This window comes from Enoplosus armatus, chromosome 13 (assembly GCF_043641665.1).
Source record: "Enoplosus armatus isolate fEnoArm2 chromosome 13, fEnoArm2.hap1, whole genome shotgun sequence".
Lineage (NCBI taxonomy): Eukaryota > Metazoa > Chordata > Actinopteri > Centrarchiformes > Enoplosidae > Enoplosus > Enoplosus armatus.
Window position 1 is genome coordinate 23,204,389 of NC_092192.1, and position 22,401 is coordinate 23,226,789.

Below are 22,401 nucleotides of genomic sequence, written 5' to 3' on the forward strand. Positions count from 1 at the left end.
ACTGTAGTTTTCAACGGGAGCACACCTTTTTCAACCACTGTAACGGATTAGGGCTAGCCTTTGTTCCCAGTCGTGGTATTATTTTTGGTTTCTGTTTCTGTAATAGTATTTACAGCCTAAAGGCCTTGAGTGTTACACATGGACGCACCTGTATATTATACTGATAGAATCAACGCTGTTATTTAAAATTTAAAAAAAAAAAAGAAGAAAAAAACACCTTAATCATCTATGTGTATGTAGTAGGCTACTATTTTATGGTATGATTATACTTGCGGATGTCACATCACATGATGCCACTGTTATCACAAAAGGTAACAGACATGATGTGCAAAGTCATTATCAATACTTCCCTTAAACATCAATTCATCCACATTCAAACAGTGAGTACGGCGTGTTGTTCTAGCAAAATATAATTTATTGGCACGTTTAAAACACAAACTGTATACAGTATTTATATGGTACAGGGTTGTGCTGCAGTTATCGGAGTGGTGTTCGTTCACATTCTTTTCCTCTGTAAACACACACATACTCTGCTACAAGCGCAGTGCAAGCTGAGCAGCCTCGTCCACGAGCAGGAGCAACGGCGCTGACGATGCTGCTGACATTGCAGATGTCGTATTGCGCGGCCTGTTATAGCTCTGTCTCCTTTATGTCGCATCTGGCTGAGGTTTGAGGCTGAGGGGCCTGCCCGCCGTCTCCACTCCCCGTCGCTGCCGCTGCGGCAGTGTTCGTCGCTGCCGGCCTTTCAGCGACGTACTGCGTGAACGCCGTGTTGACGAGCCCTGTGTGTGTGAGAGAGGGCATTTTTTTTTTTTTTTTTTTTTACATATTGGTGATTCATTGCAGAAGCAGGTTGCTCCTTTACACACACACACACACACACACACACACACACACACACAACACCCTGTTTCAGTGGGAAACCGCATACTGTGCCATAAAGTCATGCCGACACTGAACCTCATGAAGTAGGTTTGAAATGAAATGCAGTGGCTTGAAACTGCATGTGATAAGTCAGCACTTGTCAAATGTAGTATTTGGCATTTTCATTGCAATATGGTTGGCGAGGTGTGTATGTCAGCTGATGGGACATTGGTCATCAATCAAGACAATGGGAATATACAAATATATGTAACAAAATACACCTAATGTAAAAGTTCATCGAATAAAATGTCTGGACGTGTGTGTCTAAACTAAAATTGTCTGTAAATGATCCGTGGTTTTGGTTCGCAAAGCATGTCATGGATTACAGTCTCTGCTGGCACGGGTTGTTTTTTTCAGCGCTCGCCCGCCTTCCCTCTGGCCAGAGGCCTTGAAAAGGAGTGCTGAATCATCTGCCTACCTCTCCGCCTTTGTCCTTGGGAGGAGTTCTTCTCTTCCTGGCTTGATTTTGATTTACCGCTGTCCTCTGACGGATCCGAGTCTTCATTGTCTGTAACAAAAAACACTGTCATATGTTCTCTTAATATACGTTTAAAAAAAACAAAAAAAAAACGTTGCTGGTGTGATCAGAAGCCACGCGTGAAATGGGAACACCGTCTGCTCACCTCTCTTCCAGGTGATGTGGGCTCTCCTCAGCTTGATGGCAAAGAAAATGACCACCACCAGAAGACAGAAGATCAGGCAGGTCACCAGGAAGACCAGCAAAGACGAGCCCTGCGTTCCCGTCCGCATCTTCGGGTCATTGAAGCTCCCTGGGAATGGGACAGCATGTTAACGCCTTAAATCGCTTTCAAAGCCTATTACACATTTCTGCTGTGCGCGTAAGACAAGACGGTTGTTCTCATTATTGTTTTCACACCAGCGGAACTGAATGCAAGTCTTGACCGCTGCGAATTTACCTGTTCCGTTCCCCTCCGTATGGTTAGAAAACGTGATGTCCTCCGTTGTCTCAGAGGTCCGGCCTTTAAGGGATTGTGAGGAAGAAAGACACAATAATGAACACAAGACTTAAATCAGCTGTTTTCTATTTCACTTGTAGTTGTTCAGATTGACCACTAGATGGCATCAGGCAGACATTTAGTCAAGAATGGTGCTGCATGGAATCTGACCATACAGAACACTGGGTATCATACCTGTAGTGCTTGTTGCATTACTGGTGGTGTCATTCCCCCTCCTGGTTGAGCCTGATGGTGAGACATTTTGACAAATAAACCTCAGTACTGCACGAAGACAAGCAGACGAACAACAGAATGCTATTGGAGGTGCCGGGAAGTGGAAGGTTGCTACTTTTAATGTCAAAATGTTTTCAAGTTTAAAGTAAAAAAAACGTTGTTATTTATGGTGTGCAGTTTACTTTCCTTTTTTTAGATACTGCACTGTCCCACATTCTCATCTCTGCTGCCTCGGTGCAGCAATCTGATGCGGAACATTTTGTCACTTAAAGCCCCCACGGAGCCGTGAAAACGAAAAAGTGTCTCTCACCGCTCGCGCCGCGATGTGAGCCCGTGGGTGCCCCACCCGTCGCGGAGGAAAGCAGCCGATTGGGGGGGGCAGCCGACGACCTCGGAGAGCCCTCTGGTGAAGGCCCGTTGGCGCCTGTGGTTGCGAGGTGCGCGGCGGTCCTGCCGCGTCTTGGCCGCCAGGTGGTCGGTGACCCCCCAGGCTGAGGTGTGGGAGCGCTGGTCGTGGTCGTGCGGCGGTGCTTTGTTGCTGTGACAGGAGAGAGAAGGGGAGGGGGGGGTTACATTATTAACAAGCAGAAACAGCATTGAATTCGTGGGAAAACAAAGGGAAAATCTTTTTTTTTTTCTTCCATTAGAATACAGGAAACCAGGCTATTTTACAACATACAGAAAGAGGAAATCACAATTTACATATTTTTTTTTTGGCCTGTTTCACAGTCTGCCGTGGACAGCGTCATGGAGCCACTCATGAGAGAGAGGAAAAAAACCCCTCTCCAGTGCTTTCCCTGTTTTGTGACGACGCTTTCACAGTTCCTCTCAAATTTTTATGCAGAAGTGCGTTCGAGGAAGCGAGGGTCACTTCTTGTGCATGTTCTTTTTTTTCTCAAATTGCACTCAGATCGGATTGGATTGCACTCACAGTCTCGTCCAACTTTGACGAAGTTCATCAGAGGCCGAGAGCGCAGAGCTGGGTGGCGAACGAGGCACTTCACGGCGACTCTGCTCTCCACCGAGGAGACGTGCAGCACGTCCGTCGACACGTAGGTTTGGCCTTCGCGCAGGACTTGGGCGTAAGCTGTGGAATGGGAGAGATTGCCGTTAGTCTCTCAGCGGGTGCCCCAGCCGGCCACCGGCGGTCACAGCGATGATGACATCACTCTACACCAAACTAATCTCATGTCATTAAAGGGCAATCAAAGGGGGATTTCAAAAAAACAAAAACAAAAAGAAAACAAAAGGTGAAGGTCGTCATTAGGGCTTGAGGTAACATCTGCCACCCACCAAACGTGGGTAAAGATTACCGTCACTGTGGGAGGTAGATCACATTTAGATCATCAAAAGGCCGCATTCTACAGCAGCTAAAGGTGACTTTTATTTCCCACTTAAATACTGTAAATGTGTATATTTTTATATCTTATTTTTGTACATACTCTCATTTCTAAACCTACGCTACTTTCTACTCTTGAATGGGAGCACCTGTACCGTATAACCCCCCGGGATCAATAAAGTCTTTCTGATTCTGATTCCGACTTACGAAGAAGTTCAGGCCCATGGTCCAGCTTCCAGAAGATCTGGGGCGGATAGTGGTTCCCCGCAGCGCTGCACTTTATGACGAACTCTCCTCCATTCTTTTCTACGCTCATTTCGGGGCGACCTTTAAAAGGGATCAAGACACCAAAGCGTCATTGCAGCGTTATGACAAGGTCGTCGCTCTGACGAAACCATTTCGTCACGATCTTTGGGGGCCTCAACAAAAGGCGTCACCTGTGACCCAAGTCGGTCGTACTCACCCAACACGGTCACCTCCACTTTCCTCTCCGTTGTGCGACGGTCATACTGAATGCACGTGTAGTTGCCTCCATCTTTGAAGGTGACGTCGGAAATGCTGGCGGTGAATTCGGACTCGGTCAGCTTGACGATGCTGTAGCGCTTGTTCTTTACACCTGGGAAAGAGCGAGGGGGAAGTTTTAAGAAAGTGCCCCGGATTCTGGCAAATTCTGGGCCCAAACGTCTTGACGATTCACCTTTACCTGTATTGTGATTGAAGAACATAACATGTCCTCCAGGGTTCTTCCAGTCCACGTCGGTCTTGAGGCCGTTTGTAACTGGGCAGCGCAGGTTGACCGTCTGACCTTGCATCACGGTCACGCGCTGCCACACCGCGAGTGAAACTGCAATCACATAAACAGGAACATCAGCCTCCCCCCTTGAAAATCCCCCACTCGGGAGACACACCGTCGCTGACGAGCCACACCATTTGATAATGTGTGATGTGACATCACTTCCAGGCAGCTACCCCGCTGCCCTTCACAAACAAATGAGTTTATTGGAACTAAAAAGTCAAGTGTACCCCCCCCCCCCCCCCCCCGCATGCAGAGGTGTCCGAAGTTAACACTTTCTTATAGTTTGACTCAACTGTTCCACTGGCCTGGGTCTTGTGTGTGTGTGTGTGTGTGTGGAGGTGGTGTGACAGAAGACAGAAGAAGCAGCCCCCCCGCCCCCCGCCCTGCGACACATTTCTGTTGTGGCAGGAAGTGTTGTGGTCGGCCCTTTCATGGCGAAAGAGAAAGTAAGAGAAATTATAAACACGGCCGTGGGTTGTTCACGGGGGCTTTTTTTTTTCCTTTCCTAATGGGGGTGAGAATGACGAGCCTGTTTGGAAAACACAAGCGTGGGGGGGGGGCACACTGACACCGTCGGTGAGGGGGGGCTCAAGGGCCAAAGGTCATCAAGACACATTCACACGCGTGTGTGTGTTAGATATTCTTCAACTGAACGTGGGAACAAACGTAACTGAGTTTCAGACGTGTTTTTAACGCCTGACTCACGAAGAACACTGCATTCCACTGGAAACACTGTACGCACTGTAAAATATATGCAGCACTGACACATGCAGTGTGTGTGTGAACGCTGTCAAACTGGCGGAAGGAAGCGTGAAACACTTGTCATTCGAATGGGGGGGGACACGGTCACAAATCAACAGCTTTACCTGTAAAACAAACAAATCCAATGGCCCCCCCCAACCCCCCAAAAAAATAAAAGCTCGCGTTCAGGCAACAAGACGAATGCAACCCACGTCGGTTTGTCAGAAGCATCAAGAGTTCGATCGAGAGTTCGATTCCCGAAGCATCACACGGTGCCCCACACACACACACACACACACACACACACACACACACACACACTCTCTCTCTCACACACACACACACACACACACACCGGTCAGTGGTGAAAGGACTCACCGTGTATGAGCGCGACCAAGACGCCGAGCTGCAGCTTCACCTCCATCTCTGTCGCTCGCCAGCAAATCACTCGCTCCGACTACTCTGACCCCCGACTTCCTCGTCCTCGCGCGTTTATGTGTTTGTACTCCGCCGGGGGAGCCTTCCGTGACGTCACAGCCCTGTGGTTTCCACGGACTTTTTTTTAACTTTTTTTTTTTTTTTTTTTTTTTTTTTTAATTTAACTTTTTTTTTTTTTTTTTTTTTTGATTCAAGGGATCCTCGTGTGATCGGCTGTGCGCTAAAAGTAGAAGGTCAAGAGGGACTTACATCACAGCTAAATATGAAGGGGGGGAGGGGGGTTGCTACTAAAGGGGTGCTGAGGCCAAACGCTGCGTAAAAAGGTCGACATTTGGATCCGCTTGGCCCCCCTGTCGCGGAGGTTGAACGGCCTTTCGCGGCTCTGTGGTTTCCTGTTGGAAAGCCCTGGGAACGCAGCGCGCGTTGAGCAGCGTGAAACGGAAACCGACGCGCATTCAATTCACACATTCGTCGGTACGGAGATGGATCCCGTGCCGGGTCGAGCAAAACGTCTCGACGATGTCGGATGGACTGTCGCGACATTTTGCCTTTAAATATGCAGTTCATTTGAAGCTGATGAGAACTTTTTTTGGGGGGTGAGCCTGTCCTCCCAAAGATGTGTTGGTTCAAATATATTTGTACATGGATGAATTTAAAGTTATAGGGCTTTTATATACTTGTAAATATATATACAGACACACACACATATATATATATACACACATATATGCATACATATGTATATATACGTGTGTGTGTGTGTATATATACATATACAGTGCTGTGCAAAAGTTTTCGGCAGGTGTGAAAAAATGCTGTGAACTAAGAGAAATATATAATATATAATTCAAAAATATAAATAATTGTTTATTTTTATCAATTTACAAAATGAAAAGTGAGCGAACGAAAGAAAAATCTAAATCAAATCCGTATTTGGTGTTACTACCCTTTGCCTTCAAACCAGCATCAATTCTTCTAGGTACACTTGCACAAAGTCAGGGATTATAGTCAGGTGTATGATCAGCCAATTATACCAAACAGGTGATCAATTGATCATCAATTTCACATGTAGGTTGAAACACAGGCATTGACTGAAACAGAAACAGCTGCGTAGGAGGCTTAAAACTGGGCGAGGAGCAGCCAAACTCTGCCGCCGGAGGTGAGGCTGTGGAAGACAGTTTCATGCCACAGGTCGTACACCGCGGCAAGACTGAGCACAGCAACAAGACACGAGGTAGTTATACCGCATCAGCAAGGTCTCTCTCCCAGACAAAGATGTCAAAGTTTCAAGATGTGCCGTTCAAGCTCTTTTGAAGAAGCACAAAGAAAACGGGCAACGTTGAGGAGCGTAGACGCAGTGGTCGGCCAAGGAAACTTAGTGTAGCAGATGAAAAACACATCAAGCTTATTTCCCTTCGAAATCGGAAGGTGTCCAGCAGTGCCGTCAGCTCAGAACTGGCAGAAACCAGTGGGACCCAGGTACACCCATCTACTGTCCGGAGGAAGTCTGGCCAGCAGTGGTCTTCAAGGAAGAGTTGCAGCCAAAAAGCCAAACCTCCCACATGGAAACAAGGTCAAGTGACTCAACTATGCATGAAAACATAGGAACTGGGGTGCAGAAAAATGGCGGCAGGTGCTCCGGACTGATGAGTCAACATTTGAAATATTTGGCCTGTAGCAGAAGGCAGTTTGTTCGCCGAGTGTCTGCAGGCAACAGTGAAGCGTGGTGGAGGTTCCTTGCAAGTTTGGGGCTGCTTTTCTGCAAATGGAGTTGGAGATTTGGTCAGGATTAATGGTGTCCTCAATGCTGAGAAATACAGGCAGATACTTATCCATATCCATCATGCAATACCATCAGGGAGACGCATGATTGGCCCCAAATTTATTCTGCAGCAGGACAACGACCCCAAACATACAGCCAATGTCATTAAGAACTATCTTCAGCGTAAGTCCTGGAAGTGATGGTATGCCCCCCCACACAGAGCCCTGATCTCAACATTATCAAGTCTGTCTGGGATTACATGAAGAGACAGAAGGATTTGAGGAAGCGTACATCCACAGAAGATCTGTGGTCAGTTCTCCAAGATGTTTGGAACAACCTACCAGCCGAGTTCCTTCAAAAACTCTGTGCGAGTGTACCGAGAAGAACTGATGCTGTTTTGAAGGCAAAGGGTGGTCACCCCAAATATCGATTTGATGTAGATTTCTCTTCTGTTCATTCGCTGCATTTTGTTAATTGATGAAAATAAACTATTAACACTTTTTTGAAAGCATTCTTAGTTCACAGCATTTCTTCACACCTGCCTAAAACTTTTGCACAGTACTGTATATACATATACATACATATATACACACATGTATACATATACATACATATATGTACATATATACAGTATGTATATATGTGTGTGTGTATATATATATATTTATATATATACATATATGTATGTATATATGTATATACGTACCAGTCAAAAGTTTGGACACACCTTCTCATTCAATGGTTTGTCTTTATTTGTATTATTTCCTACATTGTAGATGAATATTGAAGACATCAGAACTATGAAGGAACACATATGGAATTATGTAGTAAACAAAAAAAGTGTTAAACGAACCAGAATATGTTTTATATTTTAGATTCTTCAAAGTAGCCACCTTTTTCTTTGATGACAGCTGATGTAGCCATGCTGGTTAAGTGTGCCTTGAATTTTGAATAAATCAACAACAGTGTCACCAGCAAAGCACCCCCACACCATGACACCTCCTCCCCCAATGCTTCGCAGTGGGAACCACACATGTGGAAACCATCCGCTCACCTTTTTTACTTCTCACAAAGACATGACGGGTGGAACCAAAAATCTCAAATTTGGACTCATCAGACCAAAGTACAGATTTCCACTGGTCTAATGTCCATTCCTTGTATTTCTTGGCCCGAGCAATTCTCTTCCTCTTGTTGTTCTTCCTCAGCAGTGGCTTCTTTGCAGCAATTCGACCATAAAGGCCTGATTCACGCAGTCCCCTCCTCTGAACGGTTGATGTTGAGATGTGTCTGCTACTTGAACTCTGAAGCATTTATGTGGGCTCTAATCTGAGGTGCTGTTAATTTGCGGCTTCTGAGGCTGGTAATTCTAATGAACTCATCCTCTGCAGCAGAGGTGACTCTTGGGTCTTCCTTTCCTGGGACGGTTTCATCATAGCGTTTGATGGTTTTCGCGACTGCACTTGAGGATACATTCAAAGTTCCATTGAAATTTTCCGGATTGACTGACCTTCATGTCTTAAAGTAATGATGGACTGTCGTTTCTCTTTACTAATTTGAGTGGTTCTTGCCGTAATATGGATTAGAACAGTAGTTGAATAGGGCAATTGACTGTATAGAACTGTATACCAACCCTACCTCTGCACAACACAACTGATGGGCTCAAACACATTAAGAAGGCAAAAAATTACACATATGTATATATATACATATATATATGTATATATATACATATATGATAGTTATACACATTGAGGAAAGCCCTAGAACTCTCTCCAACTATTTCTGTCTTTAATCTCCCTCTCTCTCTCTTTTTTACAGCCGTCCAAATCCCTAGCCAATCAGAGGACGACGGCTCAGTCCAGAATGTGTAGGCCAGGACCAGAATGTGCTGGAAGCCCTCACTGCTGTTCTGCAAGCCGATTGGCTCACGGGACCGTCGAGGGAGCTAGTGCAGGAGCAGTGAGGCCCGGCAGCTTGTGCCTGTATTCATCTGGTGGAGGAGAGAGTCGGGCTGCAGCTGCGCGAGGCCACGGCATCTTCCAGGTAAAACGAGAAACATCTCCATGCTTAGTTGTTCCCAGTCAGCCCTTATGCATGCTGTTAAGCTTCTTAGTGTCAAACAACACTGACGACACATTTTATGTGCTATGTCAGGTTGTCTGCGGTACTATGTAGTGAGTTTATAGTGACATTATTAATGTTTTTCGTCCTTTCTATCATAATGTTCCTATGATATTCATTAGTACACATGTAGCATGATTATGTGTGTGTTTTATATGAACATATAAATATTATATTAATTTGCCTTCTTTATTCATGTGATCTAATTTTATCACAAAAAATAAAAAAGGATCATTTTGACTGACAAAGTTGATCATTTGTATTTAAGGTATTGATAAACTGCTGATGACGTTACTTTGAGAATACTTTGCTCAGGGTGTCTCACTCACCAAGCCACGCAACTCAGCACAGGGATGCAGTCACAGGCGGAGGGGGGGGGGGGGGGGGCTGTCTCTTCCAAATGGTCCAAGTGTGATGCTGCAGAATGCTCCCTGGTGTCGGGTAGGGGTGTGTGTGTGTGTGTGTGGGGGGGGGGGGGGGGGGGGGGGTCCTGCAGGCTGCTGCACAATCCTGCTCTGCACACGAATAAACATTATCATCTTACACAAACAAGTGTAGAATGCATGAGAGCTTTTGCAGGGATCCCTGATTGATGTATGCGACCGGACCTCTTTAAATCCACTTTCTACACTGTTTCAACTCGGAATATATTGTGTGTTTCTACAACCTAAAATGGCTGCCTTCCACTGACATCTTATCCCTGGCAGACATCATAGGCTATTCCATTAAATGACACTACAGCTGCCGCCTGAAAGAAGGTTACAGAGGCCAGCACAGTTAGGGTTGAAGACAGGCAGAGTTTGTGCTCACTATAATGATACAACAATGACAATTACAGTGTTTACTGTTGATTATGCCACAATGTTTTGCAGTATATACCGTACTTGCTAGCCATGACCAAACCTAAAACCACTTGATGAACATGTTGACATGTGTGGACTTGACCGTCTTGATCGTTGAGTGTTACTGCCCCCTGCTGGAATAGCATAAACTATGAATTGTTTTACTCTCCCAGAACAATCATGTCCAAAGGGGCAGCAGTCGGTATCGATCTCGGGACCACCTACTCCTGTGTTGGTGTGTTCCAGCATGGCAAAGTTGAAATCATCGCCAATGACCAGGGCAACAGGACCACGCCCAGCTATGTGGCCTTCACAGACAGTGAGAGGCTGATCGGAGATGCAGCCAAGAATCAGGTTGCCATGAACCCCACCAACACAGTCTTTGGTAAGGGTACAGCAGGGGTGGGGGGGATATATGTTATGAAATATTAATTTATCCCAATGATCTTGTGCTGTCACTGCCAGACCTCTGAGTGAATAAATGAGTCATTGTCATGGGTTAATATGATGTCGACATGTAAATCAACTAGAAGCATCTGAACGTGTCTTTCTATTTTTCCTGGGGATTGCAGATGCTAAACGTTTGATTGGTAGACGATTTGAGGACCCAGTAGTTCAGTCTGACATGAAGCACTGGCCATTCAATATAATCAGCGATAGTGGACGCCCCAAAATGGAGGTTGAATACAAAGGTGAAACCAAAACCTTCTACCCAGAAGAGATCTCTTCCATGGTGCTGACAAAGATGAAGGAGATTGCTGAAGCCTACCTTGGGAAGGTACGTTTTCAAAATAACAACATGTTGAGCAACTATCTGCAGTAGTACCACTAGTCTATTCAAAACTCATCTATTCATTTTTTTCAGTCTGTGTCGAATGCTGTTATCACAGTACCTGCATACTTTAATGACTCTCAACGTCAAGCAACCAAAGATGCTGGAACTATATCTGGTCTAAATGTGTTGCGAATCATTAATGAGCCCACGGCAGCAGCCATTGCCTATGGCTTGGACAAGAAGGTGAGATACAGTAGGTGTGCCATGATTTATGTCTACCCGCACCTGCACAACTGTACTCAAACTTGTCTTATTTTCCAGATTGGGTCCGAAAGGAACGTTCTCATCTTTGACCTGGGCGGCGGCACCTTTGACGTTTCCATCTTGACCATCGAGGATGGTATCTTTGAGGTCAAGTCCACCGCTGGAGATACACATCTCGGCGGGGAAGACTTCGACAACCGCATGGTCAACCACTTCATCGCAGAGTTCAAGCGCAAGTACAAGAAGGACATCAGCGACAACAAGAGGGCCGTCCGTCGCCTGCGCACCGCTTGCGAGAGGGCAAAGCGCACCCTGTCTTCCAGCACCCAGGCCAGCATTGAAATCGATTCTCTGTGCGAGGGAGTCGACTTCTACACCTCAATCACCAGGGCTCGCTTTGAGGAGCTCAACGCGGACCTCTTCCGCGGCACCTTGGACCCCGTGGAGAAGTCGCTCCGTGACGCCAAGATGGACAAAGGGCAGATTCATGACATCGTGCTGGTCGGCGGCTCCACCCGTATCCCCAAGATCCAAAAGCTGCTCCAGGATTTCTTCAATGGAAAGGAGCTCAACAAGAGCATCAATCCAGATGAGGCCGTGGCTTATGGAGCTGGTAAGGGCCTAGCTTCCTAACAAAACATATCCACCCAATTAGAGCTCCAGATATAATTTTCAACTGAGAAATGTTGAATGGCTAACGTGAAAAACATGCATCGTCTGTCCCTTTTCAAAATCTAACCAGTCACCCTTATTTACAGCTGTCCAGGCTGCCATCCTGTGTGGTGACAAGTCTGAGAATGTGCAGGACTTGCTGCTTCTGGACGTCACCCCGCTGTCCCTGGGTATCGAGACCGCCGGAGGTGTCATGACTGTCCTGATCAAACGTAACACCACCATTCCTACCAAGCAGACCCAGACCTTCACCACCTACTCCGACAACCAGCCTGGTGTGCTCATCCAGGTGAGGACAATGGTGGACAGGATTCCGTTTTTTTGTGCAATTCATAGCTCTAGCAGATGTTACATCATTATCAGTGCATTTCTGGGATGTTTGAGTGACTGAAGTGACATTGCATACTCTATAACCAACAGGTTTATGAGGGAGAGCGTGCCATGACAAAGGACAACAACCTGCTGGGCAAGTTTGAGCTGACGGGCATCCCCCCTGCTCCCCGCGGTGTTCCCCAGATCGAGGTGACATTCGATATTGACGCCAATGGAATCCTGAACGTCTCTGCTGTAGACAAGAGCACTGGCAAGGAGAACAAGATCACCATCACCAATGACAAGGGTACAAAAAAAGATCAAAATTGAGCCAATACAAATACAGCGACCCAAATACAGCTGCAGTGTTATCCTAACAATGGACAGTTAAACGATTATCTTGCCTGTTTTGTGCCAGGTCGCCTCAGCAAGGAGGACATTGAACGCATGGTCCAGGAAGCTGAGAAGTACAAGGCGGAGGACGACGTCCAGCGCGACAAAGTGTCTTCTAAGAACGGCCTGGAGTCGTACGCTTTCAACATGAAGTCGACTGTGGAGGACGAGAAGCTCGCTGGCAAGATCAGTGACGACGACAAGCAGAAGATTTTGGACAAGTGCAACGAGGTCATCGGCTGGCTGGACAAGAACCAGGTGAGAATTTAGAGATATGTGCTGTACAACCTTGGTTGGGCGGTACATGCAAACAAATATGTTGAAAATTGATCACCACATACACAGTATATATATATATATATATTTAAGATGCACACAAAGGGAATTTCCGAAACAATACTAAACGAAACTTATGACCTCAGTATAGGACAATTCCTTAAGTGAGTCGGAGGGTTGAGGCCAGTTAGTGATGATGATACTGACTTTTTCAACCTGTGAGTGGATCATTTCCTAGGAATTAAGCAATGGGTCTAGAATTTTGCAGGTTTACACATCTGCTAAGCCAAAATATTTCAACATTATCCTCATCTGTGTTGCAACAATAAGAGTTTAAACATATAAACTGTAAACTAGTTCCTACTGAATATGAGAATATATGGTTTGATTTCTTTGCGCTAGACTGCAGAGAAGGACGAATACGAACACCAGCAGCAGGATCTGGAGAGGGTGTGTAGCCCCATAATCACCAAGCTGTACCAGAGTGCTGGCGGCATGCCCGGTGGGATGCCAGGCAGCTTCCCCGGAGCTGGTGGCGCCCCTGACGGAGGAGGATCCTCTGGACCAACCATCGAGGAAGTTGATTAGTCTGTGGCTCGTTCGTACCCCTCCTTACCGGACAATCACGAACGCTCCCAGAGGCCGAAAACACAAATTCAGACTGATGGTGACATTTGCCGTGTGAACATATGACAGTCTTCAGTGCATTCTATATGTCATGTTTGAGCCCAGAATAATAAATTACGACCGAAGCATGCGTCTCGACAGGCGTCAGGTTTCTGCTTTGTGCTCACACACACACACACACACACACACACACACACACACACACACACACAGTTATCCAGTGGATCAGTTAGCTAACTTCTAAAGGTGACCAATGTCTGGAATTTGGAACTATAAATTAGAATATTTGACATTAATATTGATCCCGTGGTTCTAGGTAGCACAACACACTGTTCTGCTAAATAAACCAGAGCAAATATAACATTATAATATCATTATTATTATGTATCATTAGCAATCATGTTAAAACTAGCTCCAGCCTCTGTGCATCTCCTAATAATTCATAAATTGTACGTTTTGTTGCACAGGATTTTCTTGTAGCCACAGTATTTGTATTATATCTCCTGTTTTCTATGACAAGATTTTGAAATTACAGTTAACATTAACTTTATCTGGATAAAGTATTTGCGATAAAAAAAAAACCTGTGCATTTTCCTGAGTGTAAATGTGCTAAAGGGAGTGAAATATGCTGAATGACTCTTCCCACCAGCTGCAGTCTGCTCCAGCTGTCCCTGCACTCTGACCTCCCGGGGGTGGGGGTGGGGGGGGGGGGGCAGAGAGGTCAGCGAAGCACAGACATCCTGAATGATCAAATTATGATTATACTGAATCTTAATGTTTTTTCTAAAAAAAAAAAGCTGTGCGCCTCACCAAAGCGTGAAAATGACTTTTTCCACATCATTCTGAGGCTGAATGTGCAAACAAGGGAGACTTTCAAAAGCCCCCCCCCCCCCCCAGTCATCATCCTCAGACAGACGTAATCCTGAACCCGGAAAACACAGGGTTCAGTTTCCGGCTCTCGGGTTGAAAACCATGAACACTATTGTCCTCATGTGAAAACAATGTTCCCTCAACCCCAGTTCCACATTGTGTCACCCACGGGGGCTCCTTCACAGGGGAGGGATGATCACGTGAGGTGAGGGAGCTATCGACAAGCATCGTGAAAACCAAACTGGATTACAGAGTTGAGCAAAACATTGCCATTGTTTCATTGAAGGCCTGTGTAACCCCCCCCCCCCCCACACACACACACACACACACATAAAACGGCACCGCTCCAAATCCCGGAAAAGCTGCGGCCCGTTCACCCTCTCACAAAAGACGAAAAGTCCCCGGATGACAACAACAGAAACCGAAGCCTGAGTGTGTTCGCCCCCCGTGCGCCAAAAACGGCCACGGGACGTTTATTGAAACGACATGACAATGGACAACAACAACAACAACAACGACATTTGCACGTTTGGCAGCAGCTCGAGACTTAACATACCCCCCCCCCCCCCTCCTCCTCCCCCTCCCTGTCAGAATGTGTCCATATTAAAAGATGGGTTTTGTTTTGTCCTCGGCCTTCCTCATCCTCTCGTCCTTTCGGGACGCGCCTCCATTTTTGTTTTTTTTCCCCTTCTGCCCCGGATCCAACAACACAACGGTGGCGACAGAGCAAGTCTATGAATAGTCCCCGATGAGAAAGCGACTGTATGTTTTCATCGTAGAAACAGCGACACCGAACACTGCCCTCCTTGTTTACCCCCCCGCCAACCCTCCCCAAACCCATCACAAAAAAAACGAACACTGATATGAAAAAAAGTGGCCGGCTCCGAGGTGGGCCCTTTTGGTCCCGGCTAAACCCGGGCCTGCGGGGAGTCTCTCTCTTTTTGTTTTTGTTTTTGTTTTTACTTGCTCTTGGCCGGTTTCTCCGTCTTCTTGGGGAGGAGGACGGCCTGGATGTTGGGCAGCACCCCCCCCTGGGCGATGGTCACACCCCCCAGCAGCTTGTTGAGCTCCTCATCGTTGCGCACGGCCAGCTGGAGGTGCCGCGGGATGATCCTGGTCTTCTTGTTGTCCCTGGCCGCGTTGCCCGCCAGCTCCAGGATCTCGGCGGTCAGATACTCCAGCACGGCCGCCAGATACACCGGGGCCCCGGCGCCGACGCGCTCCGCGTAGTTGCCCTTGCGCAGTAGCCTGTGCACTCGACCCACCGGGAACTGGAGTCCGGCCCGGGAGGAGCGGGACTTGGCCTTCGCTCGGGCTTTGCCTCCGGTTTTCCCTCTGCCAGACATGATCGTCGAAATGCGTGGTTCTCGACCAGGGAGAGACACTGCGGAGCTCGGACCTTTTACGTAATGTGGGCGGCTTGTGCGTAAAGGGATATAAACCGCAAAGGCTTGTCTGATTGGCCGGGTGAAACTGAAACGCACGGGCCAATGGCGCAGCGCCTCCTCCGGCGATAACGGTCCTCTGGAGGAGGATGCTCCAATCGCGGAGATGCGACGGCACACACTTATTTGCACAGCCATGTTATAAATAAAGGACCGGTATCGCGCGGTGGGGCGGGCTGCATCCTGCGCCGTGTTTCTCCCAGCTGCGCCGTTGACGTGGGGATATAGAGGGGGGGGGGTAAAAGAAAATGCCTGACCCTGCAAAATCAGCCCCCGCGCCCAAGAAGGGCTCCAAAAAGGCCGTGACCAAGACCCAAAAGAAAGGGGACAAAAAGCGCCGCAAGACCAGGAAGGAGAGCTACGCCATCTACGTCTACAAGGTGCTGAAGCAGGTGCACCCGGACACGGGCATCTCCTCCAAGGCCATGGGCATCATGAACTCGTTTGTCAACGACATCTTCGAGCGCATCGCCGGGGAGGCGTCGCGCCTGGCGCACTACAACAAGCGCTCCACCATCACCTCCCGGGAGATCCAGACCGCCGTCCGCCTGCTGCTGCCGGGCGAGCTGGCCAAGCACGCCGTGTCCGAGGGGACCAAGGCCGTGACCAAGTACACCAGCTCCAAGTGAGAGGCGGACGGAGGCTCGGGCGCGAGGACTGTCACAAAATCACCAACCAAGACCGTCTTTAAAAAGCCCCCTTCCCCGCCCACCACCACCACCACCACCACACACCCCCCACCCTCCTTTTTACTGTGTCGGGTGTTTTATTTTTTGCCAAAAAAAAAAAAAAAACTGCGTTTGTGATTTTTGCACCATTGTTGGGGTTTTTTGTTTGTTTGTTTGTTTGTTTTTGAAGAGAATGAATGCCAGGCCTTACAGATGAATGTCTTAAAAGATTCACTGGAACTGTAGCCTGCCATTTTGTTATAAGTCAGTGTTTCCCTTTTTAAAGCTGTGTAATCTGTTTTTAACCAATCATCGAATAAATTCTGAAGGAACGGAAGTCGGTGGAAGTCTCCTTTCGCTTTGCACCGTTGCGGTACTGACTGGTGCGCACATGCGTCACTGTGAGCAATGGTACAGCTGGGACTAGTTTTGTTTGATCAACTAGTTGAGGCAGTTTGCCTGGAAGTGCTGGAATACAGCGACACCAAATGGTAGCTGGAGTTGACATGCTGGGGGGGGGCAAGTACTCCTAATTGGAGTGTTTTTGCCAATTAAACTCAAATCCAAGCATTCAATCCAGTGTGCTTGGTAGATATCAGATTTTTTTTTTTTTTTTTAAAAACATCATTATGAACTGAATTAAATGTCTTTCCCATCACTCCAACATCCTCTCCTTTTTTAAGATCAGGTTACACTTTTGAATCTTAAGTAAATGTGGCAATCCTGAAAAAAAAAAAAGTACTGCATTCAAACTCTTCAGGCAAAACATTGATATAAATGTACATAATGAACCAAAAATACAGCAGAATGTACCCACAGGGTGTTACATTATAATCATTTGAATAGTGTTAGGCTGCTGATTTCATCAGTAAATAAATCTATACATCTGTGTCCTGTTTTATAAACTGACATGTTTTCTATGTAACATCTTCATTTGCAAAATCAGATGTAGTTTCCGCTTGAAAATTAGTGCAATTAAAGTCTTAAGTTGCATCAATTGGACACATTCACGTAAAGCGTATAGCCACTTTTTGGTACAATTGTACTGCAGTGCTTCCACCAACAAAACAGCAGATATTTTTGACACGTCCGAGCAGGAAAACAAGTCAACAGCGTTGTGACCTCGTGTTTGTGTGTCACGGTCAGGCAAGAGGGTCAAACACACTTTGGTCTGGTCTTAAATGACAAACGCCAAGCTTCTGGACACTTGTGGGGAAATTCCAGAGATTCCAGTGATTATAATGACAAAACTTAGGCCTAGTTACCAAGGTCTCAAACCCTCAAACACATCAGTAAACTCCATCTAGCATTGCATAGCATAGCATAATGCTCATATCAAAATCCACTCAAACGCATCAGTAAACTCCATCTAGCATTGCATACCATAGCATAGCATAATGCTCATATCAAAATCCACTCAAACGCATCAGTAAACTCCATCTAGCATTGCATACCATAGCATAGCATAATGCTCATATCAAAATCCACTCAAACGCATCAGTAAACTCCATCTAGCATAGCATAGTATGGCATGGCATAATGCCCATATCAAAAGCCACTCAAACGCATCAGTAAACTCCATCTAGCATAGCATAGCATGGCATAATGCCCATATCAAAATCCACTCAAACGCATCAGTAAACTCCATCTAGCATAGCATAGCATGGCATGGCATAATGCTCATATCAAAATCCACTCAAACGCATCAGTAAACTCCATCTAGCATAGCATAGCATGGCATAATGCCCATATCAAAATCCACTCAAATGCATCAGTAAACTCCATCTAGCATTGCATAGCATAGCATAATGCTCATATCAAAATCCACTCAAACGCATCACATAACAACATCACCTTTATGTTCACTAATCCTCACATTTCGACAGATGGATGACATTTGTAGTTTTTACATGAAGAGATGCGAGAGTGGAATCCTACCTCGCGGCACACTTGAAATCAGAATCAGAATCAGAATCAGAAATACTTTATTGATCCCCGGGGGGAAATTGTACAGTACCGGTGCTCCCATTCAAGAGTAGAAAGTAGTATAATTTAGAACTAAAAGTTTGTACAAAATATAAAAATAAGAAATACAAAATACAAAATATACACATTTACAGTATTTAAGTGAAATGAGGTGAAATGAAAAATGAAATGAAAATACAAAATATACACATTTACAGTATTTAAGTGAAATGAGGTAAAAATATATACAATAACAATGTATATGTATGTATGTGTTGCACTAAAGTGTGTGACTATATATGTATTGCACTTAAACATTTTGAATAAATAGTGAGGTGGTGTATGAACAGGTGAGGTAGATACAGATACGGATTCCAGTCTCTTCCTGAGTGTCTGACATTCAGAGAGAGGAGTTAAACAGTCTGATGGCCACAGGCAGGAATGATTTCCTGTGTCGCTCAGTTGTGCATTTGGGAGCAATGAGTCTCCCACTGAAGGTGCTCTTGTGTCCAACCAGTACGTCATGGAGAGGATGTGAAACATTGTCCAAGATGCCCCGCAGCTTAGACAGCATCCTCCTCTCTGACACCACCGTCAGAGAGTCCAGCTCCACCCCCACAACGTCACTGGCCTTGCGGATCAGTTTGTTTAGTCTGTTGGAGTCCGCCACCCTCAGCCTGCTGCCCCAGCATGCAACAGCATAGAGGATAGCACTGGCCACCACAGACTCATAAAACATCCTCAGCATAGTCCGGCAGATGTTGAAGGACCTCAGCCGCCTCAGAAAGTAGAGACGGCTCTGGCCCTTCCTGTAGAGGGCATTGGTGTTCTTTACCCAGTCCAGTTTATTGTCTATGTGAACTCCCAGATACTTGTAATCCTCTACAATGTCCACACTGGCCCCCTGGATGGAAACAGGGGTCATCGGCGCCTTGGTCCTCCTCAGATCCACAGTCAGTTCCTTTGTCTTTGTCACGTTGAGCTGTAGATGGTTCTGCTCGCACCATGTGACAAAGTTGTCCACAGCAGCCCTGTACTCCTCTTCATCACCCTTACTGATACATCCAACTATTGCTGAGTCGTCAGAAAACTTCTGAAGATGGCAGGTCTCAGTGCAGTAGCTGAAGTCCGTGGTGTAGACGGTGAAGAGGAAGGGAGAGAGGACAGTCCCCTGCGGGGCCCCGGTGTTGCTGACCACTCTGTCTGACACACAGTGTTGTAAGCGCACATACTGTGGTCTGCCAGTCAGGTAGTTGACAATCCAGGACACGAGGGGGGCATCCACCTGCATCTCCATCAGCTTCTCACCCAGTAGAGCCGGACGGATGGTGTTGAACGCACTGGAGAAGTCAAAGAACATGACTCTCACAGTGCTCGCCGGCTTGTCCAGGTGGGCGTAGACGCGGTTGAGCAGGTAGATGATGGCATCCTCCACTCCAAGTCGGGGCTGATAGGCGAACTGAAGGGGGTCCAAGTGTGTCTTGACCAAGGGCCGGAGCTGCTCTAGGACGAGTCTCTCCAGGGTCTTCATGATGTGGGAGGTCAGTGCCACGGGTCTGTAGTCCTTGGAGCCACTGGGTCGCGGCGTCTTTGGAACAGGAACGAGGCAGGATGTCTTCCACAGCACGGGGACCCTCTGAAGACTCAGGCTCATGTTGAAGACGTGGTGAAGTACTCCACATAGCTGGGGGGCACAGGCTTTAAGCACCCTGGGGCTGACACCATCGGGGCCTGCAGCCTTGCTGGAGTGGAGTCTCCTCAGCTGTCTTCTAACATGGTCGGCAGTGAAGCACATTGTAGAGGTGACCGGTGGGGGAGGGGTGGAGTCATCAGGTTGAAGAGTGCCGTCAGCCTGGGGACTGGGGGACGAGGTGGACGAGGTGAAATGACAACAAATCCAAAATTATAAGATTATACGTTTTAGCAACCTGGGGGGGATTTACGTTCTACAGTAAATAACCTTTTCTTGGCTGACTCCGTCATTTTTTTTGGGGACTTCTACTTTAATTTGACTTTACTTTTAGATTCAGTATTTCTCCACCAGAGGTTCATTCCTGTGTGGACAGGGCTTCGAAGATAACATTCAGACTTTCGCTTTTTGGGAAATAATAAAAGCTTTCTTTAAGGGTGCAAAGCTCTGAGTTTAGTGAAGTTACGTTTAGTTTATAAGCAGTTGAAAAAAGTCTTGGTATTTGCATATTATTGGCACTATGATCAAGGGCGTCAGTGATGTCGCGCAGATCTCGTTACCGTGGAATGGGAGGCGGCAGCTTCAATGGGGAATTAAGTGGATATTAAGGTTGTTGGGGCCCTTAGGTGACAGAAACACAAACCAAAGACGAGCATGTTATTGTTTCACTTCATGGGTAAAAAAATCAGAACTGAGTGGGTCAAATGTGATTCATGAGAGGGGAGGAATTTCACGGAACATCCACATACGCTATAGCACCCGGGATTAAGAGAAAGTAGATCTCAGAGGTTACCTGTGTCTAATGACCCACTCAGATGCACTTGTGGCTGCTGAATGGGGAGGGGGGCAGACACGACACCTACTTAATGCTAAACTCTGTGTAAGCCCATCTCCATTCCATTGTTGGGCGGAGGGGGGGTATCTTGGGGGTGGGTTTGTGGTGGGTTTGTGGTTCAGGTGACGGATGTAGCAGGGTTTTGTTCGGCAGGGTGTGCCTTTCTCTCCAAGTCTGAGATGGTGTACAGGAGACCTAATTTCTTGACAAAGAGTGATAGCCCCTGGCAGAAGTAGGGGGGGGGGGATAAAACAAAACAAAACACAGCACTTCAGTGGAGCAGAGTTCATAACATGGTCTCTTTTTTTTAGGTTGCTCTTGCGTAAATACGGCTGAAACAAGGCAGCAGGTGTTAATATGGCGGTTATGTAATGTTGCCTCAGGTTCTTGCAGATATCTAAGGGGGGTTTTGTAGTTTCCTGTGGCTTTTGTTCTGATGGTATATGCCTGGTAGTCAATAAAATAGAATAGTTCTATTTTATTGTGTCTGTGGCCAACTGAGATTTAAGAAAAACCCTTCAAATAACCATCGTTTCCAGTCAGAATCGCAACAACGCTCTCGTCGAAACCTTGACTTTCTTAAAATAGAATCCACCTGCAGAGATTCAGGGTGCATTAGGACACTGCCCTTACAAAAAAAAAAAAAAAGAAAAAAAGATGGCAGTTGAGGTCATAGCGGAGGTGACAAGACATAATGCTCCACCAGATCAAAAGACGCCCCATATGGGCTCGCCCATTGTTCCGCGGCTGTCAGGCGATCCGGCTGTAGGGTTTTGCCTTTCTTCTCGGTGGGCTTCCTGCGGAGGCTCCTTTTTGGCTGGAAAAAGGAGGCCAGTATAAATGGCTGAACGTTAGAAGAAGAGGTAGGGGCAACACTCTGCGGCCGTCCACACACAAGGTAAGGAATGGTGCAATGTTGTTTTTTTTTTGTTTTTTTTATTGGTTGTATAATGAATGGATTTACAGCTCATGCTCCACACAATCGCTTTGTCTCAACCGGATATAATGAACATCACATTCATTCGTCTGGCTGATGGTAAATGGCTGCATTTATAGAGATGGCAGCAAGCCACTGTGCCATTTGGGGCACTTGGACACGGCAGTATCCTCCTTGATGTTAGGATTTGAAATATATGAAAGTCTCCACAATTTGAAGGAGGAAAAAAAATAAATAAAGGGCTGTTTTCTGACGCATTATATTAGTCACGTCTGTAACAGAGTGTTTCTACATCTCTGCAGTGGCAGAAAGTACATTAACTCAAGTGCTTGAAGAGCTGTTTTGAGGTACCCGCACCAACTGGAATATTTTCATTTCATTCCACTTTGCAGAGGGAAATATTACACTTATTGGCTATTTTTCAGCTTAAGATTAAGGTAAAAAAAAAAAAAAAAAAAAAAAAGGGCTATGGCTAAACTTTTCACATGGTTTCACTCTAATGACTGTTTGGGGCCTGAG

General features: G+C 46.4%; 4 protein-coding genes across 5 annotated transcripts; 2 read left to right on the top strand and 2 right to left on the bottom strand.

The window, feature by feature from the left end:
• Positions 1-408: 408 nt before the first annotated feature.
• On the bottom strand, positions 409-5,526 carry LOC139295573 (cytotoxic and regulatory T-cell molecule). Of its 2 annotated transcripts, none has more exons than XM_070917781.1 (11): positions 5,369-5,526; positions 4,157-4,297; positions 3,917-4,069; positions 3,661-3,780; positions 3,046-3,201; positions 2,425-2,652; positions 2,076-2,126; positions 1,842-1,904; positions 1,548-1,694; positions 1,343-1,432; positions 409-782 (listed from the first exon to the last, which is right to left on the bottom strand). In XM_070917781.1, exons 1-11 carry the CDS (start codon positions 5,412-5,414, stop codon positions 631-633), a joined length of 1,347 nt encoding a protein of 448 aa, XP_070773882.1. In that variant the 5' UTR covers positions 5,415-5,526; the 3' UTR covers positions 409-630. The 2 variants fall into 2 exon arrangements, with proteins under 2 accessions (XP_070773882.1, XP_070773881.1); XM_070917780.1 differs by having other exon boundaries at positions 1,343-1,447.
• A 4,807-nt stretch (positions 5,527-10,333) lies between these two features.
• On the top strand, positions 10,334-13,433 carry LOC139295368 (heat shock cognate 71 kDa protein-like). The gene is made up of 8 exons (XM_070917554.1): positions 10,334-10,538; positions 10,726-10,931; positions 11,019-11,171; positions 11,250-11,805; positions 11,951-12,153; positions 12,285-12,483; positions 12,595-12,827; positions 13,248-13,433. Exons 1-8 carry the CDS (start codon positions 10,334-10,336, stop codon positions 13,431-13,433), a joined length of 1,941 nt encoding a protein of 646 aa, XP_070773655.1.
• A 1,342-nt stretch (positions 13,434-14,775) lies between these two features.
• Positions 14,776-15,735, bottom strand: h2ax1 (H2A.X variant histone family member 1). The gene has a single exon (XM_070917244.1). It carries the CDS (start codon positions 15,686-15,688, stop codon positions 15,302-15,304), a length of 387 nt encoding a protein of 128 aa, XP_070773345.1. The 5' UTR covers positions 15,689-15,735; the 3' UTR covers positions 14,776-15,301.
• A 300-nt stretch (positions 15,736-16,035) lies between these two features.
• Positions 16,036-16,465, top strand: hist2h2l (histone 2, H2, like). Its single transcript, XM_070917202.1, has one exon. It carries the CDS (start codon positions 16,036-16,038, stop codon positions 16,414-16,416), a length of 381 nt encoding a protein of 126 aa, XP_070773303.1. The 3' UTR covers positions 16,417-16,465.
• The last annotated feature ends 5,936 nt before the right edge of the window (positions 16,466-22,401 follow it).